This window comes from Crocodylus siamensis, chromosome 2, assembly GCF_052110815.1.
Source record: "Crocodylus siamensis isolate JL-2025a chromosome 2, ASM5211081v1, whole genome shotgun sequence".
NCBI lineage: Eukaryota > Metazoa > Chordata > Crocodylia > Crocodylidae > Crocodylus > Crocodylus siamensis.
This window is the reverse complement of record NC_143396.1, coordinates 29,958,784-29,981,379: the sequence shown is the minus strand read 5'-3', so window position 1 is coordinate 29,981,379 and position 22,596 is coordinate 29,958,784. Positions and strand designations below refer to the sequence as shown.

Genomic DNA, 22,596 nt, shown 5'->3' with positions numbered 1-22,596 from the left:
CCGCGGAGCAGGGCTGGAAGCGCTGCTTTAAGTCTGGAAAGGAAAAGCCGGAGGCGCCGCTGGGGGGCCGGGCCACGAAGCACCCGCCAGCCAGGGGAGCTGCGCGGGGCGGCGGCGGGCCGGGCCGGAGGGGGTTAACACCCGCCTCCCTCTCCCTACAACTTGCCCCGCTCGGTCTCGAGAGCAACATCTGCCAGCTGCGCGGAGCCAATCAGCGGCCTCCCTGCGCCAGGTCCTGCCCAATGGGAAGGCGCCGGCCGGGGGCTGTCACTCATAGGTGAGGAATGACACCGGGGCTGGGAGAAAAAGGAGGAGAAGGGAAGAGGAAAGAAACAGACAGCGCCGGGGAGGTCCCGCTCCGCGCCCGCGCCCGCGCCCGCACCCGCGCCGCCGGGGATCCAGCTGCTGCAGCTGCCGCCGGGCAGGGCCGGCTCCTATGGGAGCGCTGCGTGGGAGCAGCACAGCAGAGTCCCTGCAGCCGCTCGGAGCGCGGGAGACGGGGCCGGGGCTGCCGCCGCCGCCGGGGCGGAGGATGAGCTCCCCCAGCTGAAGGAGCGGGACGTGCGGGGCCGGCGCTCGGGCTGCAGTGACCGCCCCCGCCCTGCGGCGCGGCCCCCCGCCGCCGGGGCCCATGGCTGTGCGCGGCGGCGGCGGCGCCCCGACGCCCTTCTCCATCCAGGCCATCCTCAACAAGAAGGAGGAGCGCGCCGGGCGCGCGGGCGGGCGGCTGCCGCCGGCAGGGGGCGCGGCGCCCGCGGGCTGCTGGCGGCTCTTCGGCGGCGCTGGGCTGGCGGCGGCGGACGAGGCGCGGCGGCGGGGCCCGGCGGGCTGGGACTCGGACGAGGCGCTCAGCGACGACCACGAGGGCGAGCGGCGCTCGGAGGAGGACGAGGGCGCGCGGCGGGGGCCGCCCGGCGGCAGCGCCCGGGCCAGGGAGGCTCCGCGCCGGGGCCGGCCCGCGCCCGACGCCGCGCCCCCGGAGCGGGAGGAGGAGCCCCCGGGCCTCAGCGACAGCGAGATGTCGGCCGGCGTGGCAGGTACGGCGGCGGCAGACCCGCGGGAAGCCCGCCCGAGGGCCGCTGGGGACCCGCCGGGAGCCCGGGGTGGGGTGGAGAGGCCTGCGGGGGAGGCACAGCCCGGTCCCGGGGCGGCGCTGGCGGGCATCCCGCGGGAAGCAGCCGTGCAGGGCGGTCCGCGCTGGGCAAAGGCGAGAGAGAGCGAGTGACACGGAGCCGCCGGCCGCCCGGCTCCCGGCTCCCGGCTCCCGGGCGGGAGGAGGCGGCCCGGCGGCGGGGCGGGTGCCTGGGGGACGGGGACAGCCCCGGCTCTCCCAAGGCAACTGGCGAGCGACGATGGGGGCCTCGGCGCCCAGAGCCGCCCCGTGCGGGGACCGCCCAGCGCGCTGGCCCGGGGCGGCTCTGCGGGCAGGAGACCTTCCCCGGCCGGGGGGTTCTTTCCCCCCGCGGTGCGGGCCGGGGAGTGCCGCGGGCCGTGACGCGGCTGCTCTGGCTCTCCCCAGCAGATCGCAGCCCGCGCGAGGAGGAGGACGGCGGCGGCAAGTGCGAGAAGCTGCTGTCGGCCGGCGAGGAGGAGGCGGCGGCCCCCAAGCCGCGGAAGAAGCGCTCCCGCGCCGCCTTCTCCCACGCGCAGGTCTTCGAGTTGGAGCGGCGCTTCAACCACCAGCGCTACCTCTCGGGCCCGGAGCGGGCAGACCTGGCCGCCTCGCTCAAGCTCACCGAGACGCAGGTGAAGATCTGGTTCCAGAACCGGCGCTACAAGACCAAGCGGCGCCAGATGGCCGCGGACCTGCTGGCCTCGGCCCCCGCCGCCAAGAAAGTGGCGGTGAAGGTGCTGGTGCGGGACGATCAGAGACAGTATCACCCGGGGGAGGTGCTGCGGCCGCCCTCGCTGCTCTCTCTGCAGCCCTCCTACTACTACCCCTACTACTGCCTGCCCGGCTGGGCGCTCTCCACCTGCGCGGCCGCGGCCGGCACCCAGTGACCCGCTCTCGGACTACGCGCCTCGGACAGTATTTATTATGATTATTTTATTACGATTATTTTTATTATTATTATTATTATTATTATTGGGGCGGTTTGTTTGTCTCCCTTCTCCTGCGCCCTCCTGCCGAGTTTGCAAGCCACCCGCCCTCCCCCAAGCCGAGGACTCGCCACGCCGCCCGCGGGATCCATGTTGCCCAGACGATGCGTGGACCGGCGAGTTCCCGCCTCGCGTGGCAGTGGCTGCGGGTGCGGAGTGCCGGAGCCCCGGGCGGGCAGGGCCGAGCGCGGACTCCCGCCGCGGCTGGGAGCTGACATTTTCTTCCCTGCTCCTCTTCCGCCTCGTCGCGAGCCTTGTATGGTGCTGAATGTACGGCCGGCTCCTTGGCGGGCCCCGCTCCGTGCGGCCGAGGGCGCGGGGGCGACACCTCGACCCCAGACCGAAAAGCCAGACGTGTTTTTTTTCCCCCCTCCTCAGATCTGGCCTTGTTTGGAGAGGGGGGGAGGGAGGAGGTAAGACCTTTTCGCACTTTCCAGTTGTATTAAAGTCGTTGTTTTTCTATTCAATGTGAATATTTCTAGTCAGGCTTTTTCTAAAAAAAAAAAAAAAAAAAAACCAAACCAAAAAACAAAATCGATGTCACGGGGAGTTTTTTTGTTTTTGTTTTTGGGGTTTTTAGTACCATTCAGTGCCTTTTCCTCAGCAAACCTCTCCTCGCGAGCTGTGCTGGTGTCCCGGCTCGGTCGTGTCACAAGAGGTTCTTTCTTTCTAGGTAACTCGTGGCTTTCCTCTCTCTCTCTCTCTCTCTGTCTCTGTCTCTCTCTCTCTCTCCCGATGGCACTGTGCACTCCACCCGGTTATTTACTGCAGATGAATTGTGAATGTCTGTACGCTACCCGCTGTACCTTTCTTTTTTTAATTTATAAACGTTTAGTCGAACACGTCCCTCTGTCCGCTGCGTCCTTCCTGAGCTCGGCGGCTCCTCGGCGGGGCCGGCTCCCCGGCTCGGGGCGCTCGTGTCCTGCCTTCCTGGGCCCTGGGCCTCGGGGCCGCGCGGCCTGGCCGGGATCCCTGCTCTCGCACAACGTCCCCGTCGCTGCGGATGCGCCTCTGAAGCCAGGCCAGGGCCGCGGCCCGGGTGAGAGGGACAGGGCCCGGCGGCGTGCACAGGCCTCGCAGCAGGCCCTTCTCCTCCCGCCGCCGGAGGCTCCTGCCGGGACCGGCCGCAGTCGGATACGAGCCGGCGAGGCTCAGGGCCGAGCGGCGGTGCATTTTGCATGGCCCGGGGCGGCTTGGTTTGAAGACGGGCTTGTCTGTCGTGGGCGGGATGCAAAGAAAAGCTTCCTCGCTCCCAGATCCGCAGGGTTTTTTCTTCTGGAGTGGACCCTGGAGCCTTCCTCGGAGCTGCTCCTTGCGGGGCCTGTGCTGGGAAGCGGGGCCCCGGCAGCCCGGCCCCGCACGCCGAGGGCTGCGCGGCGCTGCAATCCGGCCGGGGCGGCAGCTCGCCGCCCGCGCCGAGCCCTGCACTCGCGCACGATTGTCTCGGGGCAAATCCTGCCCTCCGCCGAGGTGCTCGGGGCCGCCCTGGGGCTCGCCTCGCCTCGCCTCGCCCGGCCTCTCGGAAACACTTCGCTGCTCGCGCCTTGGCTGCGACGATCCAGGGCCTCCTGCCTGCTGGTCCCCGGGAAGGTGCGGCCTCCTCCTCGCCACCTCCCCCGGGGAGCGCGCAGCCGAGCGCCCCTTCTCCGCAGCGGCCCCGGGCCCGAGCCCGAGGCGCCTGTGCGGGACGCCGGGGACCGGCCGCGGGGCGGCAGGCTCGCTGCTCCTCGGGGTCCGCGGGGCCGGGCCGGGCCGGCGCCTGGTGGCGCGTCTCTGCGAGGGGGGCGAGGGCTCTCGGCGGGCCCGATCCTGAGCAAACCCCCGAGACAAGTTCACGGGAGCTTCAGGCTGCCGGACCAGTCCCGGTGCCCCAGGTAGCGCCGCGTCCTGCTTTTCACAGTTGAAGGCGCGGGGATTTGTCCCTCGGGAGCCCCTGCTCGTGCTTAGCTGTCATCCCCTCACTGCCCCCGTGCCCAGCTGCCTGCAAATGCACCGCAGCCACCTACCCCTGGCCCCGACTCTCTTCGGCGAAGACTTGGAAGGGGCCGCGGCCGCGCGGTTGGTTTTGCAGCGGGGCCGCAGATCCGGCTGCGGGAGCAGGGGCGCTTTGAAGCTGCCCCTTGAGTCAGTCCCAGCGTGAGCTTAAAGGTTTGCTGGATGCGCGCAGAGCTGCAGCCCGATGTCACGCGCGAGGGGCTCCGGATCCGCGGTGGCGGGTGGGCAACATGCTCCTGCCTCCAGCGAGGCGCCTCCGCGGCCTCCGCGTTTGTCCCTGCCCAGGCTCGGAGGGCAGACACAGCGGCTTGACCCCGTTGAGGGCTGGGAGGCGGTGTTTCAAAGTTGCACCGCGGAGGAAAACGAAAGTGCTGATTCCCGAGAGAAAAAGAACCAGGCGGGTTACTGTGTTTTACATGTACAAATGCTCGGGCTTTGGTCTTCACTCAAACGGCAACGTTTCCGCAAATCCGGGCTGACCCCTGAAAGCCGAGGGCTTATTCCGGATTTCCACGGGTTACCTGATACCACAGTTTTGACTCTAAAAATCATCCACCCTCAAACATGCACGCTGGCCACCAGCACTCCCGCGATTAAAGCAGGAGAAAACTCATCCTGGCGCTGTGCCCCGCTGCCGTGTTTCAACCGAGTCCATCAAACCTTTCTTGTCCGATTAAATCGCTATCCAATCATTAACAAATAACGCCTATAAAAACAGCCAATAAAATAAACCGCAACTAAAAACCACCCCTCGATGTCTGTGTAATCTAACGTCCTTGGATGTCTCCGAGTGCGGGGCTCACACACCTGAGCGAGGAGGCTTTTGGCACTGCAGGATCTGCCCGTGTTGCTCGCGCACCCTCGTGAGAAGGGGGAGGGGAGTGTCAGCGGTGCTTCCACCAAAGAAAAAACACTTCTGCCTTAACCCCCGGAGGCCGCCTGTCCTGTTTGGCCTTCACACTGACCCGGCGACCTGGGCACTGGCCTTCTGCCCCCCGCCCAGCTCATTGGCACCTGCCCGGCTTCCCAGGGGCTCCGCAGGAACCGCGATAAGGGGTTTTTTAGGAGCAAAGGTGATAAAAAGGTTAAGGGCGGTAATGGGGCCTCTGTCACTCGGAGGCGAGGGGCACGACTAAGAAGGATGTGATGGAAAAGCAGGCTGTGCGGAGGGTTTCACGGCAGTTAAAGGCAAGAGGCGCACACGAAAGCTGCCTGGAATTTGCTACCGAGGGCAAATAAAATCCCCCTTGACCTTTCCACACAGGACTTTGATTTCATTTCCCGTTCCCTCTTCATTTGGGCTGAGAAATCGCCGCATGTTTCTCATTCAAACGCACTTGAAGAATCCGCAGTGTTTAGCGTTGTTTTATAGCAACTGCAAAGGCTGCTCGGAGTAAATTGCTGCAGTCCCAAACCCAGTTCACAAAAGAAAGATGCTCCGGGATCGTATTTCCAGAGCCCAAGTGTGTGCTGAGCTTTCAGGAGTCACTTGTTTTGTTCTGTTCGGGGTTTGTTTGTTTTTTTGGGGGGAGGGCTTTGTTTGTTTGTTTGCTTGTGTGTTTTCAGTGGGAAACTTCCCTGAGCGCGGAACGTAGATCCTCGCCAGAGATCCCACACCACTTCTTTTCATCAGCTGCCCCCTGCAACAAAACGGGAGATCGCAATGATTTATAGCCTAGCCAGGTCTGATAAATAGGTGCGTTGATTTTGTGTGCAGGCTGGGCGTGTGGAACTATAGAAATCCACGCGTGCAGAGGGGCTTGCGGACCTCACTGCGGAATTCACCCCTGGGAAAGCGAAAAAGGTCCCACAGAAAAAAAAAAGAGTAGCACTGCCCCACCAGGGAAGCGGGAATGTCAGTGCCCCGCGAGCGATCAGCACGTGCGGCTGCCTGCCCTCGTCCTCCCCCTGCTCCGGCCGGGTGAGGGCCGGCCGGGGCACCTGTGAACTCCCCAGGCGTCTGAAAGGGGCTACAAGGTGCCGATGCACCGATCCAGTTTGGACGAGGGTAAGGGTGGAGCAGTGGGGCGCAACCCCCCCAGCAGCGGAATTGCTGCTGACTTCCCCTTCCCCTGGACCTCGATCGCAGCCTGGCAGAGGTAAGGCGATGCTAGGTGGGGCTGTTCACTGCATCGCCGCTGCTTTTGCCTGCCAGAAGCATCCAGCACCTGGCGTGGTCAGGTTCACTCCCGGGCATGAGCTTCCTGACATTCCCTTCCGTGCCTGTGTCTTGTCAGACGCGCTGGTTCTGCTGCCCGGGTGCAGGCGGGAGCATTTTTTCATCAGCGCATGTCGGAAGAGATCTTTTCTCGCCCAGCCCGGACGCTCCCCACATCCGAGCAGGCTCGGACCGGCAGGGGTGGCTGATGCTGACAGCGCTCTGCCTCCGGGCCGCGTCGCTCACGCTTGGGACTCTCAGCCACGGACTCCCGGCTGATCTCAGCTGCTCAGACGGAGCCTAGCGGGAGAAGGGGGGGCTCCCAGGCCAAACCAGGCGGGGGCTCGAGTGCACTCTGGACAGGGAACCGCAGAGCTGCCTCCTGCACAGTCTGGCCCCGGGAGGCCCCCGCATGGGGGGGTCACAAAGAGGTTGATATCAAAGAGCATCGTTGCCATCTCCTAGCTCAAGCGCAGGCGGCAGGAGATCGCTGTGTACTCACTGCCGCTGTCAGGGACAGGCAGGAACCGAAACACGCGGCTCTCCCTGCGCATGGAGAGGGGCAGAGCTCAGAGGCCACTGCTTTGCTCCCCACCCTGTGTCTCGGCCTTGGCAGGGGAAAGGATCCCACCGTGAGAGCGGGAGTAAGGGGGCAGAGGGATGCAAGCAGCATGGGAAGATCCGCGCCCTCCGGGCCCGGCCCGGCCCGGTGCCCATAGCGAGCTGCGCGACCTGCTGCGGCCATCCGGGATTTTGAAAAATTAAACGGTGCCTCTCATGCCTCCCCCCTCACCAAATCACCCACGGGTGAGCCCGCCAGGGGCAGTAAGATGGGACTGAGTCCAGCTGGATAAAGATCTGGTATCCAGACTTATCTGGGTGGAAACTGGCCACGGTGACAGTGCCATGGCCAGGCCTGGAGCGGGGCGGGAAGAGGCCAGGGCAGGCGGGCTGGCGGGCAAAGCGGCGAGGCGAAGGGCAGCGTCCCGGACGGCACCGCTCATCCCGCCGAGGGAAGCGGCGGGGCAGGCGCCGCTGTGCTTCCTTCTCGGTGCCGGCTCAGCCTCCGGGTGCCCGGGCCGCTTGGCCCCTGCAGGGCCGGGGGAGACCGCGGCGGGGCTTCAGCAACAGGCGGTGCGTGCGTGGGGCAGTTGTTGCTCCCGCGCCCGCCCAGCCCCCGCCTTGGCTACGTGGCGGGATGCGAGTCGCGTGGCAGCCCGGGAGCAGCGCCCCTTGCCCCGGGGCGCAGCCGCTCCCTGCCTCTCCCCGGGACCTCCCACCTCCCCGGCACGGCCCGGGGCTCTCCAGCTGGACGGGCCCGCATACCCGTGCCATGGCTCGAGGCAGCCAGGCGCTTGCTCCCGGCCCTGCGGGAAGTGGGGCGAGGCGGGACGGCTCCCACGTGCGGCTTGGGGCTCCCCCCGAAGCCCGGCTGCAGAAGGAGCGGGGCCGCGCGCTCCCCTGGGCCGGGCTGGCTCTCCGCGTCTGGGGCAGGGCTGGGGGGATCAAGTAGCCCGATCTCCCCTGCGCCGGCTGCAGGGGAGACCCGGGACGGGGTTTCTAGAGCCGCAGCCGGACAGGACCTGGCTCCGCTTCTGCCACCAGGCGCCTCGAAAGGCTCCGCGCGGAGCCTTGGCCATTAGGGCTGATGGCGAAACAAGCCGATGATTTAAAGCGCAGGGAAAACCATCATAAAAAGGGTCTCGGAGGCCGGCGAAGCAAACGGAAAGCTGCTTCTCAGAGCCGCGGTCGGGGAAATCCCGAGCGCCGTCACCGCCAAGGCCGCGGGCAGCGAGCGGGGCGGCCACGCGGGGCGGGAGGCGGTGCAGTCCCGGTGCCCCGCGCTTGCCTGGCAAAGGGTGTCGGAGCCAGCCGCGGGCGAGGGGACCGGCTCTTCCTCGTGGGCACCGATCCGAGGTTGTGACATTGGTCACGCTGTGGAGAGTGAACCAGACACGGCATTCCGGCTGAGCAGGGAGCAGGGCGCCGGCTGGCAAACCGCGGGGTTCACGCCTGTGCGCAGCGCGGGGACTGGCGGGGCACGCTCCGGGCTGCCGCACGCTCCTAGCACACGGGGGTGGCGGGGATGCGCCCCCCGCACACACACACACTCTCTCCCTCGGCCACGGATAAGCCTGTCCCTTGCCTCGCGTTAGAGGTCATTAGGGAGAAGATCTCAGCGCTTGGGGGTGGCAGGGTTTTGAGGAGGGCGAAGAGGGTGCTGCTGTCGGGCTGGGGGAGAACAGTGCAGCTTGGCTAAGGCGAAGAAGGGCCATTAGGACTGAGGGTGCGGGGGCCCGGCGGGGCGGACCACACAGCCAGCCGAGCACGCAGCGCCTTTCTCGGCTTAATTCGTGGCTGCAATACCTGCGGCCAGGAGCTGAGGGGCTGGGGTCGCAGCGGATCTGCCTCTGGTTGAATGGTGCGGGGAAGCCATTGGGGCTGCGGCGTTTTTAGCAAACGCAAGCAGAGATGGGTTTTGATCGTTGCGTGTGCATGGCAGACTGCGGGCGACGGCTGTTTTCTGCCTTCGATTGTTTGCCGATGCAGTCAGCCAGCTTCTGGCCGCACCTTTCCCTCCTGCCTGGGCTAACCGCTTACCAGAAAGTGAAAGAGGGGGCAATTCACAAAACCAGAACTACCTTTGACTAGTGTGAGCGTAAAAATGACCGGTGAAAAAAGAAGTTTACGGAATTTTACATGGAGGTTGCATCATTTCCCCCAGCAGTTCGGAATTAAACACATGCGGCGGCTTTTTTGCCATTAAAAACATGAATGTTGGTATGTCCTTCACACACGCAGGTACATATACTTTCGCTTACGTTTAACCAGTCAACCATTTTCAGACTTCTTATGGCAAGAACGGCAATACTTTTAGTTTGCTGTAGCCACAAGAAAATGGGTAACGCTTTTTTTTAATCCCAAGAACTGCAAGTCGCAGCGTCCATCCGAGTTCTGCGAACAGATCTGCGGCAGAGTGACCTGGAGGCTGCGGTTTAAACGCTGTGCTCGTCGTTTTAGCGCGCTTCTAAACTAGTGAAACGAAAAATTGCATTTCAACGAGATCAAAATATTTCTGTCCGACATGTTTCACATAAAGAGAAGAGGTAGGGGAAGGGGAGAGGGGATAGGGGATAGGGGGAAATGCGGCAGTCTTAGCCAAATAATAGAAAGCTGACAATTCCTGTTAGGAAAAAGTCTGCAAAAAACAAAGCAAAACCAAACTCTACTTAAAATTCATTTTATTTCCAAAAGAATGAATATTTTTATCGATATTTTTTCACCAGAGCGAGATCCCTCTGGGTTTCAAATATCTTTCGACACACACACACACACACAAACACACGTAACATATGTATATAGATATACATACACAGACATAGATGTTTATATTTAGATACACGCACATATAAGCACCTATATGTATAGACACACACACAACGTACATATACGTATATACATGTATATATGTATATTTATATATGCAGGCATAAACATATGTCATATATCAAATATATATGATATAGGCACATATATATGTATACGTACACATGTATGTGTACACATATATATGTATATACACCCATATGTATATATGTATATATGTGTGTGTGTATGTATACTAGTGCTCTAACCCTAGTTTTCTCACACGTACATCACTTCTGAGATACACGCACCGCACACACGATACAAATACGAACATACAGGAGGGGCGGGGTGTGTGTGGTGCGTGTATCTCAGAAGGAAAGAGATGTAAGGTATGTAAGAAAACCAGGGCTAGGGCTAGGGCACAAGTTTCCCGCGGCGCGGGAGCAGAGCCACGCGCCGCAGGAAGCAGCGAGGACCGGGCTCAGGCCGGCAGGTCCCCCGAGCAACAGGTGCTCCAGACCGGACCCTCAGGATGCGCCCGGGCCGCGGGACCTGCCTGTCTCCTTCCCCGCCCGCCCTCCCTGCTGGCAGCGCGGGCAGGCTGGAGACAGGCCGCCCAGTTACATCGCCCCGACGTCACTGCGGCCCGGCTCCGGCTCCCCCCAGCTGCACGGTGCTCGGCGCCCCTCCAGCCCCGGGCCCGGCACGGGGACTGGCGGCCCTGCCTGGGAAGAGCCGGGGCCGGGGCTCGGCCCGCTCGGCCGGGGCTGGGCAGGGGACCGGGCGGCTTGGCCGGCGCCCCCGCGGGAGCCCGCCGCCCCTCCCCGCGGCCCAGCCTCGGCTCTCCTGAATGCCGGGCCTGTATATTTGTAGTTGGATTTCGCACGTCAAGGGTAATTTCTTCATGCAACTTAATGGACTCGGCTTGACATCCATAATGATCGCTAATCATTCAAATTATTTTCGCTAGCGCCCAGACATGTTCCAGTTGTTGTGATAGATCGCGTTTCGCCGTAATGACAGACAATTACCATTTCTAATTCTCCGGCTTTTGACACCTAAATCCACACACCATATGTGGCTCCGGTACGAGACACGGATGACATCTCAGCGGGCCCGGCCGGACCCCCAGCGCCGGGGGAGAGCAGAGGGCGGCCGGCAGCCGCTGCCCCGGCGGTGCCCCCGCCCCTGGCACGGCGCTCTCCCCGGCGGGGCCCGGCCGGGCGGCCCGCGCTGGGCCCCGCGGGGAAGCTGCTGCGGGCAGACTCCCCCGCCGGCTGCCCCGCACATCGCGGCTGCGGCTCCCAGGTGTCGCCCGAGGCGCCGCTGGGGGCTCGGGGCGGAGATGAGCTCGGCTTCTCCCTCCCTGGCTGCGGGGGCTGCGGCTGCTCGGGGGGACCTGCCCCGCAACCGAAGCCCCCGCATCCCGATTCGCTCGGCCGGCCGCGGGGACTGGGCGCTGGGGAGCCTGGCCCGCCACGGGGCTCCCGCGCCGCCCCCGCGTCTCCCTTTTCTTCCCTCACGGGGCGCCGGTGCCCGGGAGCGGGAGAGCCCGAGCGGCGCGGGCAGCGCCCGGCCCGCAGCTCCGCCAGCGACACCCTCACACCAGCCTGCCCGGGCTCGGCGGGGAGCTCGGGGGTGAAGCCTTTTGTCACAGCCACATGAAGCAGACGCATCTGCCCCGTCCCGTCCGAACAAAGGACCCCCCCCACAGCTTCTCAGTGCAGACGCGGGGATCCGGCCGGCCCGCTTCACAGCTGCCTAAACTGACTACTAAAAAAACCCACAGCCCCCCCAACAAACAAACAAACAAACACAAAGGAAAAAAGGAAAAGAACAAGGAAAAGGAGAAGGCAGGGTCGGCGGGCGTCCTATATATCGGCCAGGGCAGATCTGCAGACGCAGCTGAAGCTTCATCGGAAGCTGATGCAGATCGGGGACAGGGGCGACGGAGTGAGCGCCCGCTCACATTCCCAGTGCGCGCACACGCACACGCACAACATTTATATATAACAGATGAAATATATATGAAATATATCCTAAAATATATTAAATATATGTATATATTCTGCGTCATATATATCACATATGTGTGTATATGTATGTGTGTGTACACATGTATACACACAGACTCTTTATGCCTGAAGAAGGGTGTTTGTGCCCGAAAGCTTGCAAAGATTAATTTTCCCAACTATTTAGTTGGTCTAATGCAAGATATGACATCTACCCAGAGAATTTTGTCTTCCTACACACACACACACACACTTTGGTGTGTATAATATGTATACACGTCTACATACTTTGCTATGCTATGTCTACGGCGGCGATGTATTGGTTCAAATCTCCTCTGCCTAGTACCTGACTGCAGGCGGACACGGCTCACTACGGCTCCCTATGAAAAGAAAACCAAGCCAATGGCAACAACAGCTTTGGAGTAAAAACTGCCTCCATCATGGGGTAGATCAGCACGATCTGCCGGCGAGGGCGCCCTGAAGCCCCAGGCAGGCACCGGGAGCAGGCGAAGGGTTTCCAGCCGCCTCGCGCGCCCCTCGCCCGCGGGGCCCTGCCTGGCGCGGCCCCCGCTGCCCCCGCCAGGTCTCCCGGGACCGTCTCCTCTGGAGGGAAACGTGCGGGCAAAATACCCGGCCGACCACACGAGCGACCCCGATCCCTCCCTGGGAAAGGACTTGGGAGCGGAGCGGGGATTTGATCACGGATTTAGCTGCAGCCGGAAGGCTGGACCGGGGTTGGTGCATCTCGAGCTCTCCCTGCCGCGTGCGCCGTGCGCGCGACACCCGCTGCGGCCCAGGTGCCCGGCCCCGGAGCAAGGCAGCGCTCCCCGCCCCCGGCCCCTCTCCCACGGCGATCCCCGCGAGCCCGGGGCAGACGCGGCGCTACGACGCCATTACGTTCCTAACCACGGAAAGGAGGATGCTTTTAGCCACAAAAGTGGAAGGCTTTGTCCACGTGTCTGTCTGCTTACGGGGAATTGCTTGTCTGAGGTTTCTTGGTTCCCAGGGAGGTATTTTGATGAGCAGGTTTATTCCCAGTTACACTTTCACGGCCTGGTTGAGGCGTTCCCGCCATTTCCCCGGGAGCCAAAACACTTCCCCAGCCGCTGGGTCGGACAGACACGCCGGGGACAAGCAGCCCGTGGCGCGCTTCCCATGACGGAGCCTCAGGTCGATGCCGGGAGCCCCGGCTGCCTTCCTGCCTAGGAGGAGAGGTGCCCCGCGGAGGTGCCCCGGGCGAGGGGAGGGGAGGGGAGGGGAAGGGAAGGGGAGATGCCCCGGGGCTGGTCCTCGGCCGGGCAGTCGCTGCAGAGCGAGGGGAGAGGAGCCCTCGCGGACACTCAGGACTTGGCATCTTGCTGGGGCACTGACGGGGTGTGCCGCAGCTGCCCGCGCTGCCAGCAATGGGGCGGGCGAAGCAAGCAAGGGGGAAGGAGCGGAGCGGGCTGGGCCCGCCTGCCCCACTCGCCCTGCTCCCCCGGGACCGCGCGCCCCGGGGTGCGGGGTGCGGGAGGCGGAGGCGGGGAGGCTGCCTGCCTTGCCCCTGCGGAAGGCCGAGCCCGGCTGGGCAGGCTGAAGCGCAGGCGATCTGCAGCGAGCCGGTCCCTGGGAGGAATCACAGCAACATCTGGCTTCTGCTCAGCAGCCAGCTGCTTACAAAGGATCTTTCTACCCGTCAGAGCAGCAGCCTCCTTGTGCTATTATGCGACTCAGCTCTTTGGAGCAAAGCACCTAGCAGCCAACCCTCCTCCCCCTCCCAAACCTGTTGCCCTTAGTGGGAGGACTGGTGTGGGCACGGGACACCTGCTCTGTTCCAGTTTGCAAGATGGGCCCACGGGCTGTTTGCAAACCAGCTGTTTGCTGCACGCTGTGCTGCCAAGACTACATGGGGTTTTGCAGCCAAACAAAGAGATGGATCTTTGAAATGCAAACAAACAGACTTAAGGAGCACAGTGTTTTCCAGGGATAGATTATTCTCGTTTCATGAAAACCGACTTCTGATTTTGCTCTTTCACCCTGCATTCACCTACCTTACCATGCCCTGAGACTCAGCTTCTTGAGGCAAAGCCTAGCAGCAACTGCCTCAGGGCACCTGCATAGCTGTCCTGAGAAGATACTACCTTGTACCAAGAAGAAATTGCTGTCAGTTGTAACTACAGTAAAAACTGGACAGCTTTACCTTTGTTCAAGGCATTGTCTCACCAGGTTTAAACTCTTTCTTCCTTTATTTGCTTCCCTTTCTCAGCACAGTGGGACCAAAAGTTTTTGGCCGGTGTACTGCAAATTAGCCTGCACCCTCCCTGAGTGCTACTCCACCCCCTTCCTCTGCTTCTCTCCTTCCTACCCTGTCTACTACTATCCTGCCCTTCTCTCTCCACTCTCTGCATCACACAGAGATTGCCCATGCTACTCATGGCACACGTGTTGTGGGTTGGTCACCCCTCTCCCAACAGATCCCATCCAAGTCTCCACGGCTAAGCATGCCAGGGGCTGATTTTGCTTAGTCAAATGAGTATTTTGTTGTATTTCTGTTTTCTTAACAGTCAGGGGCTAAATTAGTGGAATGATACACACAGTGGGACTTCTTCCTGTATCCAGGCAATGAAATTCAATAGAGGTTTCACTCCCAGAAGAATTTTGGTACCAGCATTTTAGTTTTTGCACCCAGAGGAGGCAGCTGGTGTGCAGGCTGCAGTGGAAGCAGGACTTGCCTTGAGGCCCTTCGAAGTGCTAGCAGAATGATCACAGGGGTGTAGGTTGTAGCCATGTTGGTCTAAGGACATAGGCAGACAAGGTTCTTTGGGTGAATCTGATATCTTTTATTAGACAAACTTAAATAGTTAGAAATGTTTTTCTTAGCAAGCTTTCAGGTTTAACATCCCTTCGTCAGGCTGAGGAACCATCTGCAGTTGGTGTGTGCTCTTCCTGGATGTAATGAATAGTAAAGAAGCCAGAGGCTGGTATGCATGCAAGAAAGGCAGTCATTATTAAGCCTACCAAGCATATTGGCTTGAGGTGACCATCAGTTTCCTTAATTGTATTGAACTAAGCAGTACAACTAAAACATGGGTTTTTAGTAACACATAAATGTTCTTTCCTGAATGTCTTTGACAAGGATTTGGTCCTCATCTACTATACTTCTAGTTCCTTTATTTAGCCCACCAAAAGAAGAGGCTTATAGATATGAAGAAAGTAATAGTAAAAGTTCAGACCTGATTTTTCTGCAAAGCTAGCCTTAAAAAGAAGAGTAGAGTGAGGTTCCTTGCAGTTTTCTTCTTTCTTTTGGGGGGAAGGGAATGAAGCTGAAGATTTTGGAAGACATGTTCCCCTCTAATGCAATGGACCTTGGGGGTCCTGTAGGACAGGAGTGTCAAACATACCCTGTACCCCAGGCTGGATCTAGACTGTGGGGCTCCTCAGTGGGTATGATATGTGGGGCTGGTGGCAATGGCAGCAAATGTGGCAATGGCAGCAGTGGGGCAAGTGGCTGTAGGCAGGCAGTCACTTGCTGTGGCTAAAGCAGCACAGCTCTTTTTCAGACCCATGGTGTGGCAAGCCTTGTCCACCACTATCCACACCCCCAAATCCCATGGCCCACTGGTGCGCTAGATGAAGTGGCACTGTGAGCTAGATCCAGTTTGCAGGCTGTGTTACCTACATCCCAACTGTAGGTAATTCTGCTTCTTTGCTTACCTTATCTTTGCCCTGCAAGATCCATCCTACAAGCAGCTGAGTGCCCATTGCAGCTGTTCTGGGAGAAGCAATGGACTACAGGGTTCTACCTCTCATCTACATGAGGATACCAAACCCCCTCCCCAACCACCCCCAGCCTATAGTACCTTGTCAAATAGACATGTTTCTTTAAAGGTTCCCATCTTGTGTTCTAGACTTTAAATAATTGTTTAAACATTAAGTCACCAGACCTTTTCACTGCAAAGAAAACACAAAAATGATGTGTGAAGGAAGCAATGGAGTTTCATTGTCAAACCTGGAAACTTCTTTGGTGAAGACCCTCACTGTGTTGGAAACTGCAGAAGCTCTTTCAAACCGTGACTTTGCCTTTAAATGCTCTGTCTCTGTTTCTCTCAAAAAGGCTTACTGTTATGTAAAAGAGAGTGAACCAACATGTATTTTATAACCTCTGGCCTTTTCTTCGGTATATTGCAGCCTTAAGGTTACCTAAACATGGGTTTGTTTTTTAATGAAAGTAAGTATAGCTTGCAATTTGCTGTATCCATTTAAAAGTCTTCAACTAGTATAAGAATGGTGCAATTAGAGTAAGTGATGAAAGTTTTCTGGTGAGGACTTCAAAATGCATCAAATTAATAATGAACAAGGTGAGGAAAGTGTTGCAAATAATGTTAATTAAAAAAGACCATGTGTAGTCCCGTTGAGAGCATGTGAATAAATATAATCTTAATAGAGTTTCTATTGGGATCTTAGTTTACACTGAAAATGAGGAAGTCTTTATAATTCATAACTATTAGGGAGCCTTTATGAATGGTCTTTCTCATATTTCCCACTGGAAACCATTAGATAATCTGTTTTTATTATGCAGAGCCAAACATTTGGTTTAATATTTTTGTTTTAGAACAGACCACAAAATCATAGGGATATTAGCCATCTCATAATTTTTAGGGTGTCTTAAAACTGTGTACATTTATTCCTGTCTTGAGAGTTTCTTAAAGTTACAAACTTTGATCCTTGTTCTCCAAAAAACGTTACCCAAGATGCACATAAAACAGGCATTAAAGGGGTTTCCTACCCTATGTTTCTTCATTAACCATCTACCTTACCACCCACCAATGCTGTGGATTTAAGAGAGGCTGCATAATTGAGTCTGTAAATTAACAAAAACCCAGACAGCTGCAGAAACTAAGCAATAGATGGGACATTGGCCCTAATGTTCTCATATTAGCACATTAAACAAGCAAAAAGGGAGCTCTTAATTATACCTGATTTTATGGGAACTTGATAAATTCCTTCTGCTGACCTTCCTGCAAAGTCAATGTATTTTTTGTACTAGTTGAATTCATAGATATAACAAAGGTGCTGGGATGGAAGGATTATTCTGAGTATCTGAGAAATACTCTAAGTAGGTAGTAATGAACCTCAAGCACAATCCAAACTGCTGTTCAGCTTTCTGAACTAGGGGTTATTCAACATTCAAACTGACAGCTTGTAAATGTAAATTTTATTAAATGCACAGCAATAAAAATTTGTAGGTTTCTGTCACTTTGAATTTTAGTGGCTCACAATGAGGCCCCTAGCCTTCTAAATTACAGCGTGTACAAGCACAGCTCTGAACCATTCACCAGTCTTAAACTGGTGCTTTTTAAAGCCTCATTATATGCATTCACTCACATAATACCCTTGTCAAGATCCAGGTATGTATGTCTCTTGTCACTGATGGGCTGACAGGCTTGTATTTTCAGTTGCTTTTAAATTGTATATTTATACAAAGCTTTACTCTCATAGCTCTAGAATGGTAGAAAATAAAGTAAGACTAGCAGTGATATTACACGACTCAGATAACCTACACTCCAACCAACCTCGTTTCTTTTATTGCAGTTGCACTTCCTACATGGGATGAGCAGGATTTGTCTTCAGACCAAGTGATTAAGCTTGAGATGAAGAGTTCAAAGCTGCAGGTCAAGTGACGGTTTGGGAACAAAGCAGTTGATATGGGAATCTAACAGGAAATATTTCAAAAAAGTTTTTGCCTGCCAAAATGAAATCAGTGGAAGTCTCAGGTAATATCTGAGTGATAGGGCTTAATGTGATGGCAACTTTGTTGAGTTAAGGATTGTGGAATTCAGCCCAAAGGTGCATGCTGTCAGATTTTTTTGAAAAGACCTCAGCTGCATCCCTATGTAGCTAATTAAAATTATGGACTTCTTAGAAGTGGTATAACATCCAGCGCTCCGTTACTGTTACTGTGTGCCACTTGGTACCAAGCACATTGCTTACATGCCTAAATGGGAGATATAATCTTTTAAAAATCTGCTCCTGAGACACTAAAATAAAGATATGAATGTCTGGTCTCTTTCTCTGTAAGGTATTGAGTACAGATTATTTCCTTGTCCCATAACGAATATGATAATAAATTATTCAGTAGGGCTATTCTTGGACACCAGGATTTGGAGGTGTCTGGGAGTAGAGATTTATATAAATAAGATGATGACAGAAGATATTTTCTGCAAGGTACTTGAGACTTTTCAAAAACTACTAGCATTTAAACCTAACAGATTTACTACATGTACTACATGTATTCCTGGAAAACAGCTGCTGTGCCACAGAAGTAGATCATGATCCAGAACGCTGAAAGAAAAAGAGATTGGGAAACTAATGAAGAAGGAGAATAATTCAAGTAAGTGGTATGACCAGAATATACTACAAGAAACAGATAGGAGTCAAACAGGAACAAACACCTTGAGAGAGATGTAATCTATTTGCACAGGAACAGATGTTGTTGGGAAATATTGAAAGTTAATCCTGTTTCTGATACTGACTCCGTGTGTGTGTATATGTGTGACCTTAAATTAGTCCATCTGTCTTTGTAAAATGTAATAGTAATAATGATACCACTTAGAAGTGATATTGTGAGAATCAGTCAGCTTATTACAAGCTTGCAATGTAAAAGTACAGTACAGTACAAGAATAGTACAGTACAAGTACAAGCTTGTTCTGCGATGACTATGAAAATGCTGAAGGAGAATGATTGTTGTGAGTGGTTTCTGTACAAAAGTGATTGATACCTGGGCAAATAATCTGTAATAAAATCAACCATTTTTTCTTTTCTCTTTTTGTGAAATGACCACTACTTTCTCAGGGTTGATTCATATTTTAAAGGGATGTCATGGAATCATGGAAAATTAAAGCAGGAAGGGACTTCAGGAAGTCACCTAGTCCAGTGGTCGTCAACTGTTGTTGTACAGGATCTGTTTGTAAACACTGATGGCCAGTCTCGATCCAGCTTCCCTCACTTCTGACCCACTGCCCCTGCCCCCAGACTTCAGCTCCCCAGTGTGTGGGGCAGGGGGTTGGGTGTTTGAGGCATGGGGGAACGCAAGCTGCCCCTTGCAGGTTGGAACTCTGATAGCTTGCAAGGAAAAAGCCACGGCTTCCCATATTTTTCTCCTTTAATGGAGAATCCAAAGTTGTTGATTCATTTTTAAAGTTTGTTCATGACCCTTTCATACATTTTTGTGACACACTTTTGGGTTGTGACCCACGGGTTGAGAAATGCTGATCTAGTCCAACCTGCTGCTCAAAGCAGGACCATCTCCATCTCCGTCATTCCAGCCAGGGCTTTGTTGATCCGGGCCTTAAAAACCTCCAACAATGGAGATTTTCTGATATGTTCCATGGTATAAGGTTCAATTTTTAATATTCTGACCTGTAATTATGATGGTATTAAACATAACAGATTGTATAATAATAGATTGTTCCAGAAAAAAAGGTTTAAAGGTCTACATAAATGGAGCTAGGAGTACAGAAAAAGGACAAATTCTACTTTTTTGGTGAAATATCTGTAGTGAAACTTCACATTTTCAAATAATTGCAGATAATTTTTAAGCTGCTAGAACAATAAGGTGCAGCCATACATGCTTGCTCCAGAGCAATCTGACTTGACTTCAGGATATGAGTAGAGCGGATGCATAACATACAAGCTTTACACTAATGTACGTTACTCCACTCTGAGTTAAAGTTGCCTCTTGGAAAGAAAAGAGTAGCTGTACACTAGTTTAAATTAACTGGACTGAGGAGCTTGGCATTTGATTGTGGAGGAGGCTCAAAAGCTCTTTTAAGTCTGAGGTGCTAAAACTATCAAGGAAAGGGAAAAACTTGTAGCAAGGGCTTAACAGATGAACAGCCATTTAAGAAGGATGTCAGGAAAGGCAGAATATTCTTCAAGAAACAGGAAAAAAAGAACTAATCAGCAAAAAACCCATCAAAAAACCCCTACATTTTGGTGCAAGGAAAAATTAAGATCTGCCAAAATTCATGCTGAGTTAGGTTTTGCAAAGGGTATTAAATAACAACAGTTTCTTCAGCTATATAAATAATAAGAGAATAGAAGAAATCAGTCATGAATTAGAAATGGGGTATAAATAAGGATAATCTAGGTATGAGTCGAACTGAATACTTCACCTAAATTTTCAGTGAGACTGTGATGAATGTTAGGGCAAAGACAAAATAGATAATGTAAATTGAGGGTATGGAGATGGAAATAACCAGCACCATAGAAGAAATTAAATTCAAAGTTTTGTGTATTCAAATCGGGGTACCTGATAATCTCTAAGCTAGAGCTCTGAAAAATGCAGGTCTGGTAGCAATTTTTTTATAGCTATCAAGGGAGAGGTGATACTGAAAAAAACCTGAAGAATAACAAGAGTAATACCTGTATTTGAGAAGGGAAACTGTAAGTCTATTAGTTTAACCTCAATAGAATGGCAAAGGTTTAAGCAGATTTTGAAGGAAAGAATAATTAAAGGCACTGAGGTAAATGGAAAATAAGATACAATACAATGTGACTTTACCAGAGGTAGATAGTCCCAGCTTAGTCTGATATAGTCCTACAATAAAATTACCATATTTTCTTTGTCGAGGAGCTCAGGGTATACATTTGGCATTAATAAGCATAGAATAGAAATTAGAAGGAAGTTCCTAAGCACCAAGACATTCTAGAGTGGACGTCGATGATCTGGACTCGATGATCTTCTGAGGTCTCTTCCAGCCCTAAGGTCTACGAAATCTATGAATAGTCTTCTTCTCAGAACAGTGATGGCAACCCTCCACCCCCTCAAACCCCCCCCCCAACAAACCACATTTTTAGTATGGATATTAAAATGTTTATGAAAAAGTCACTGTGTGACATGGTACCCGCAATAGCAGAGGACGCTACTTGAGGACCAAGGTGGTTCTTTCCAGTACTACCTGCTTAACTCCTGGCTTTCAGGGGACAGCAGGTAAGCATGGGCACCTCAGGGTCCTGGCCAACCCTGGGAACGCTTCCTCCACCATTCGTAGGGGCTTTGTGTAAGGCAGTGCTTCTCAACCAGGGCACCACATGCTTCTTTTCAGTGTGTCGTGGGGTGTTCTGCAATATCAGCACTGTTATATGCAGAATCATCTACATGATTCACAAGATACATCCAGAGATTTTAAATGCGAATTTAATAGCTCAAAAAAGTTCTGACCTGTTATGGATTTTCTGAATTATTTGCAACAGAATTATTTTTCTGTAATCAAGCAATGAGTGAAAGTTAAGAGCTGGCATTTTTTTGGGGGTGAGGGTGGGGTATGCTGAACCTAAAAATGTTGAGAACCACACTTGTAAGAAGTAGGACAGGGAATGGCATTTTTCAGTTCTTCTTTCAGGCCTGATTGGACAGTTTGGAGGTCACATGGAACCTTTACTGGCAATGAGACTTGCCTCCTATGTGTACTTTAGGTTGCTGTCTTTCCATACATGACCTACCACCCTGGAAGTGCCTTAGACCCTTTTACAATTTTATAGTTAGGTTGATGCTCTTTCCTTTGGTTTCTGAGTGTGGCTGATGCTTTCTGTTTCTGGAGTCAAAAGAGAATTTTCTTGCAAATTAGTGTGTGTGGCAGGACAGACACATTTGGCTAGTTTCTCCATGCAGCTGCAGAGTAAGTTTCCAGTGTAGGTTATTCATGATACCTAGCCCAGAAGTGCTGTTGCAGTCTCAAAGGTTGGCCAGGTATGGTCTAAGTAGACCACACTGTTTTTGCAGGGTCTGGGTCAAGACTTTTGTGCCTGGACCTTTTTCCCTCCTATAAGGAGATAGCAGAGAAGGATCTGGCTTGTTACATTCAAATCCTTCCATTGATTTTGTGTGAGGGATATGAGGTTAGCCTTCTTGTAAACATTTAGCTTGGCCTTCCTAGTCATGTGTTTGGTGAACCTCTGTGGGTCTATTTTACTGGGCAGTTTATGGAGAAGATCTGGCTAGTAGCCTCTCCTCTTGATTATATTATACAGTTAATAAAAGTTGTGGCCTTGCTTTAACTATATGCCTGTATGAAAGGTCTTATTCACTTCAACGTTTGGGATGTATCATGATCAAAAGTAGAGTGCTCTTATTTAAAATGTCTAAACTTAGCAAGAGAAATAGAAAGGAGAACACAGCAGAAGCAAGAAATTTGACCTTAAGATGGGACAACTATTTACATCTATACCAAGTTATCCACTACCATTTCCTCTAAGTTTTCAATCTGATCAATTATTGGACCATATATCTAATTTAGGATCAAAGGAATTAAACTGCCCCATCAGAAAATGCACATATGTAAGCACTGATTAGGTAGACACATTAATTATGGGAATTAATGGAAGGGGAATGTTTAAGAGGGATTTTTTTTTTTAAATCTGAAAGCTTCTGATGGACTGAGAGCTAAGAAAGAACATAGTGGGCACATCTACACATGACTCTACATCACTCTACCAACACACTATGGTGATGTAGCATCAGCAGGCAAAAGCTGTGATGCTGCAGCTACATCACTGTAGCAACATGGTCTCTCAGCATAGTGTGCTGCTACAACAATGTAGCAGCTAAAAATAACTACACACAGCTGGCATGGCACAGTATGGGCCGTTACTGCACCATTATTTAGTACTTCCAGAAGTACAACGTATGGCCATGTGTAGATGCACCCAGTGTTGACTTGAGCAGGACTAGATACTACCAGTGTATCTATGAGGAATTTTCTAAAGCAGCTTTCTCCCTTTTTGTTAAAGTTTTGGTCTTTTTCCCCCCCAAAAGACCAAAGTCTTTTGGGAAGACTTCTTGGTCAAACTGATATAAATGGAACATTTACTTGCTGGAGAAGAAATGGTCAGGTTTCCAGTGGAACTTGCCCATTATGCTGTACTCTAGATGCCCTATAGAGACAAAACTCACTGATTTTGATGGGCTTGGAATCAGCATT

General features: G+C 54.0%; 1 protein-coding gene across 2 annotated transcripts; it reads left to right on the top strand.

Annotated features, from left to right (window-relative positions):
- Positions 1 to 498: 498 nt before the first annotated feature.
- NKX3-2 (NK3 homeobox 2) lies at positions 499 to 2,945 on the top strand. Of its 2 annotated transcripts, none has more exons than XM_090034690.1 (2): positions 499 to 1,037; positions 1,523 to 2,945. In XM_090034690.1, exons 1-2 carry the CDS (start codon positions 632 to 634, stop codon positions 1,999 to 2,001), a joined length of 885 nt encoding a protein of 294 aa, XP_089890816.1. In that variant the 5' UTR covers positions 499 to 631; the 3' UTR covers positions 2,002 to 2,945. The 2 variants fall into 2 exon arrangements, with proteins under 2 accessions (XP_089890816.1, XP_089890815.1); XM_090034689.1 differs by having other exon boundaries at positions 1,520 to 2,945.
- The last annotated feature ends 19,651 nt before the right edge of the window (positions 2,946 to 22,596 follow it).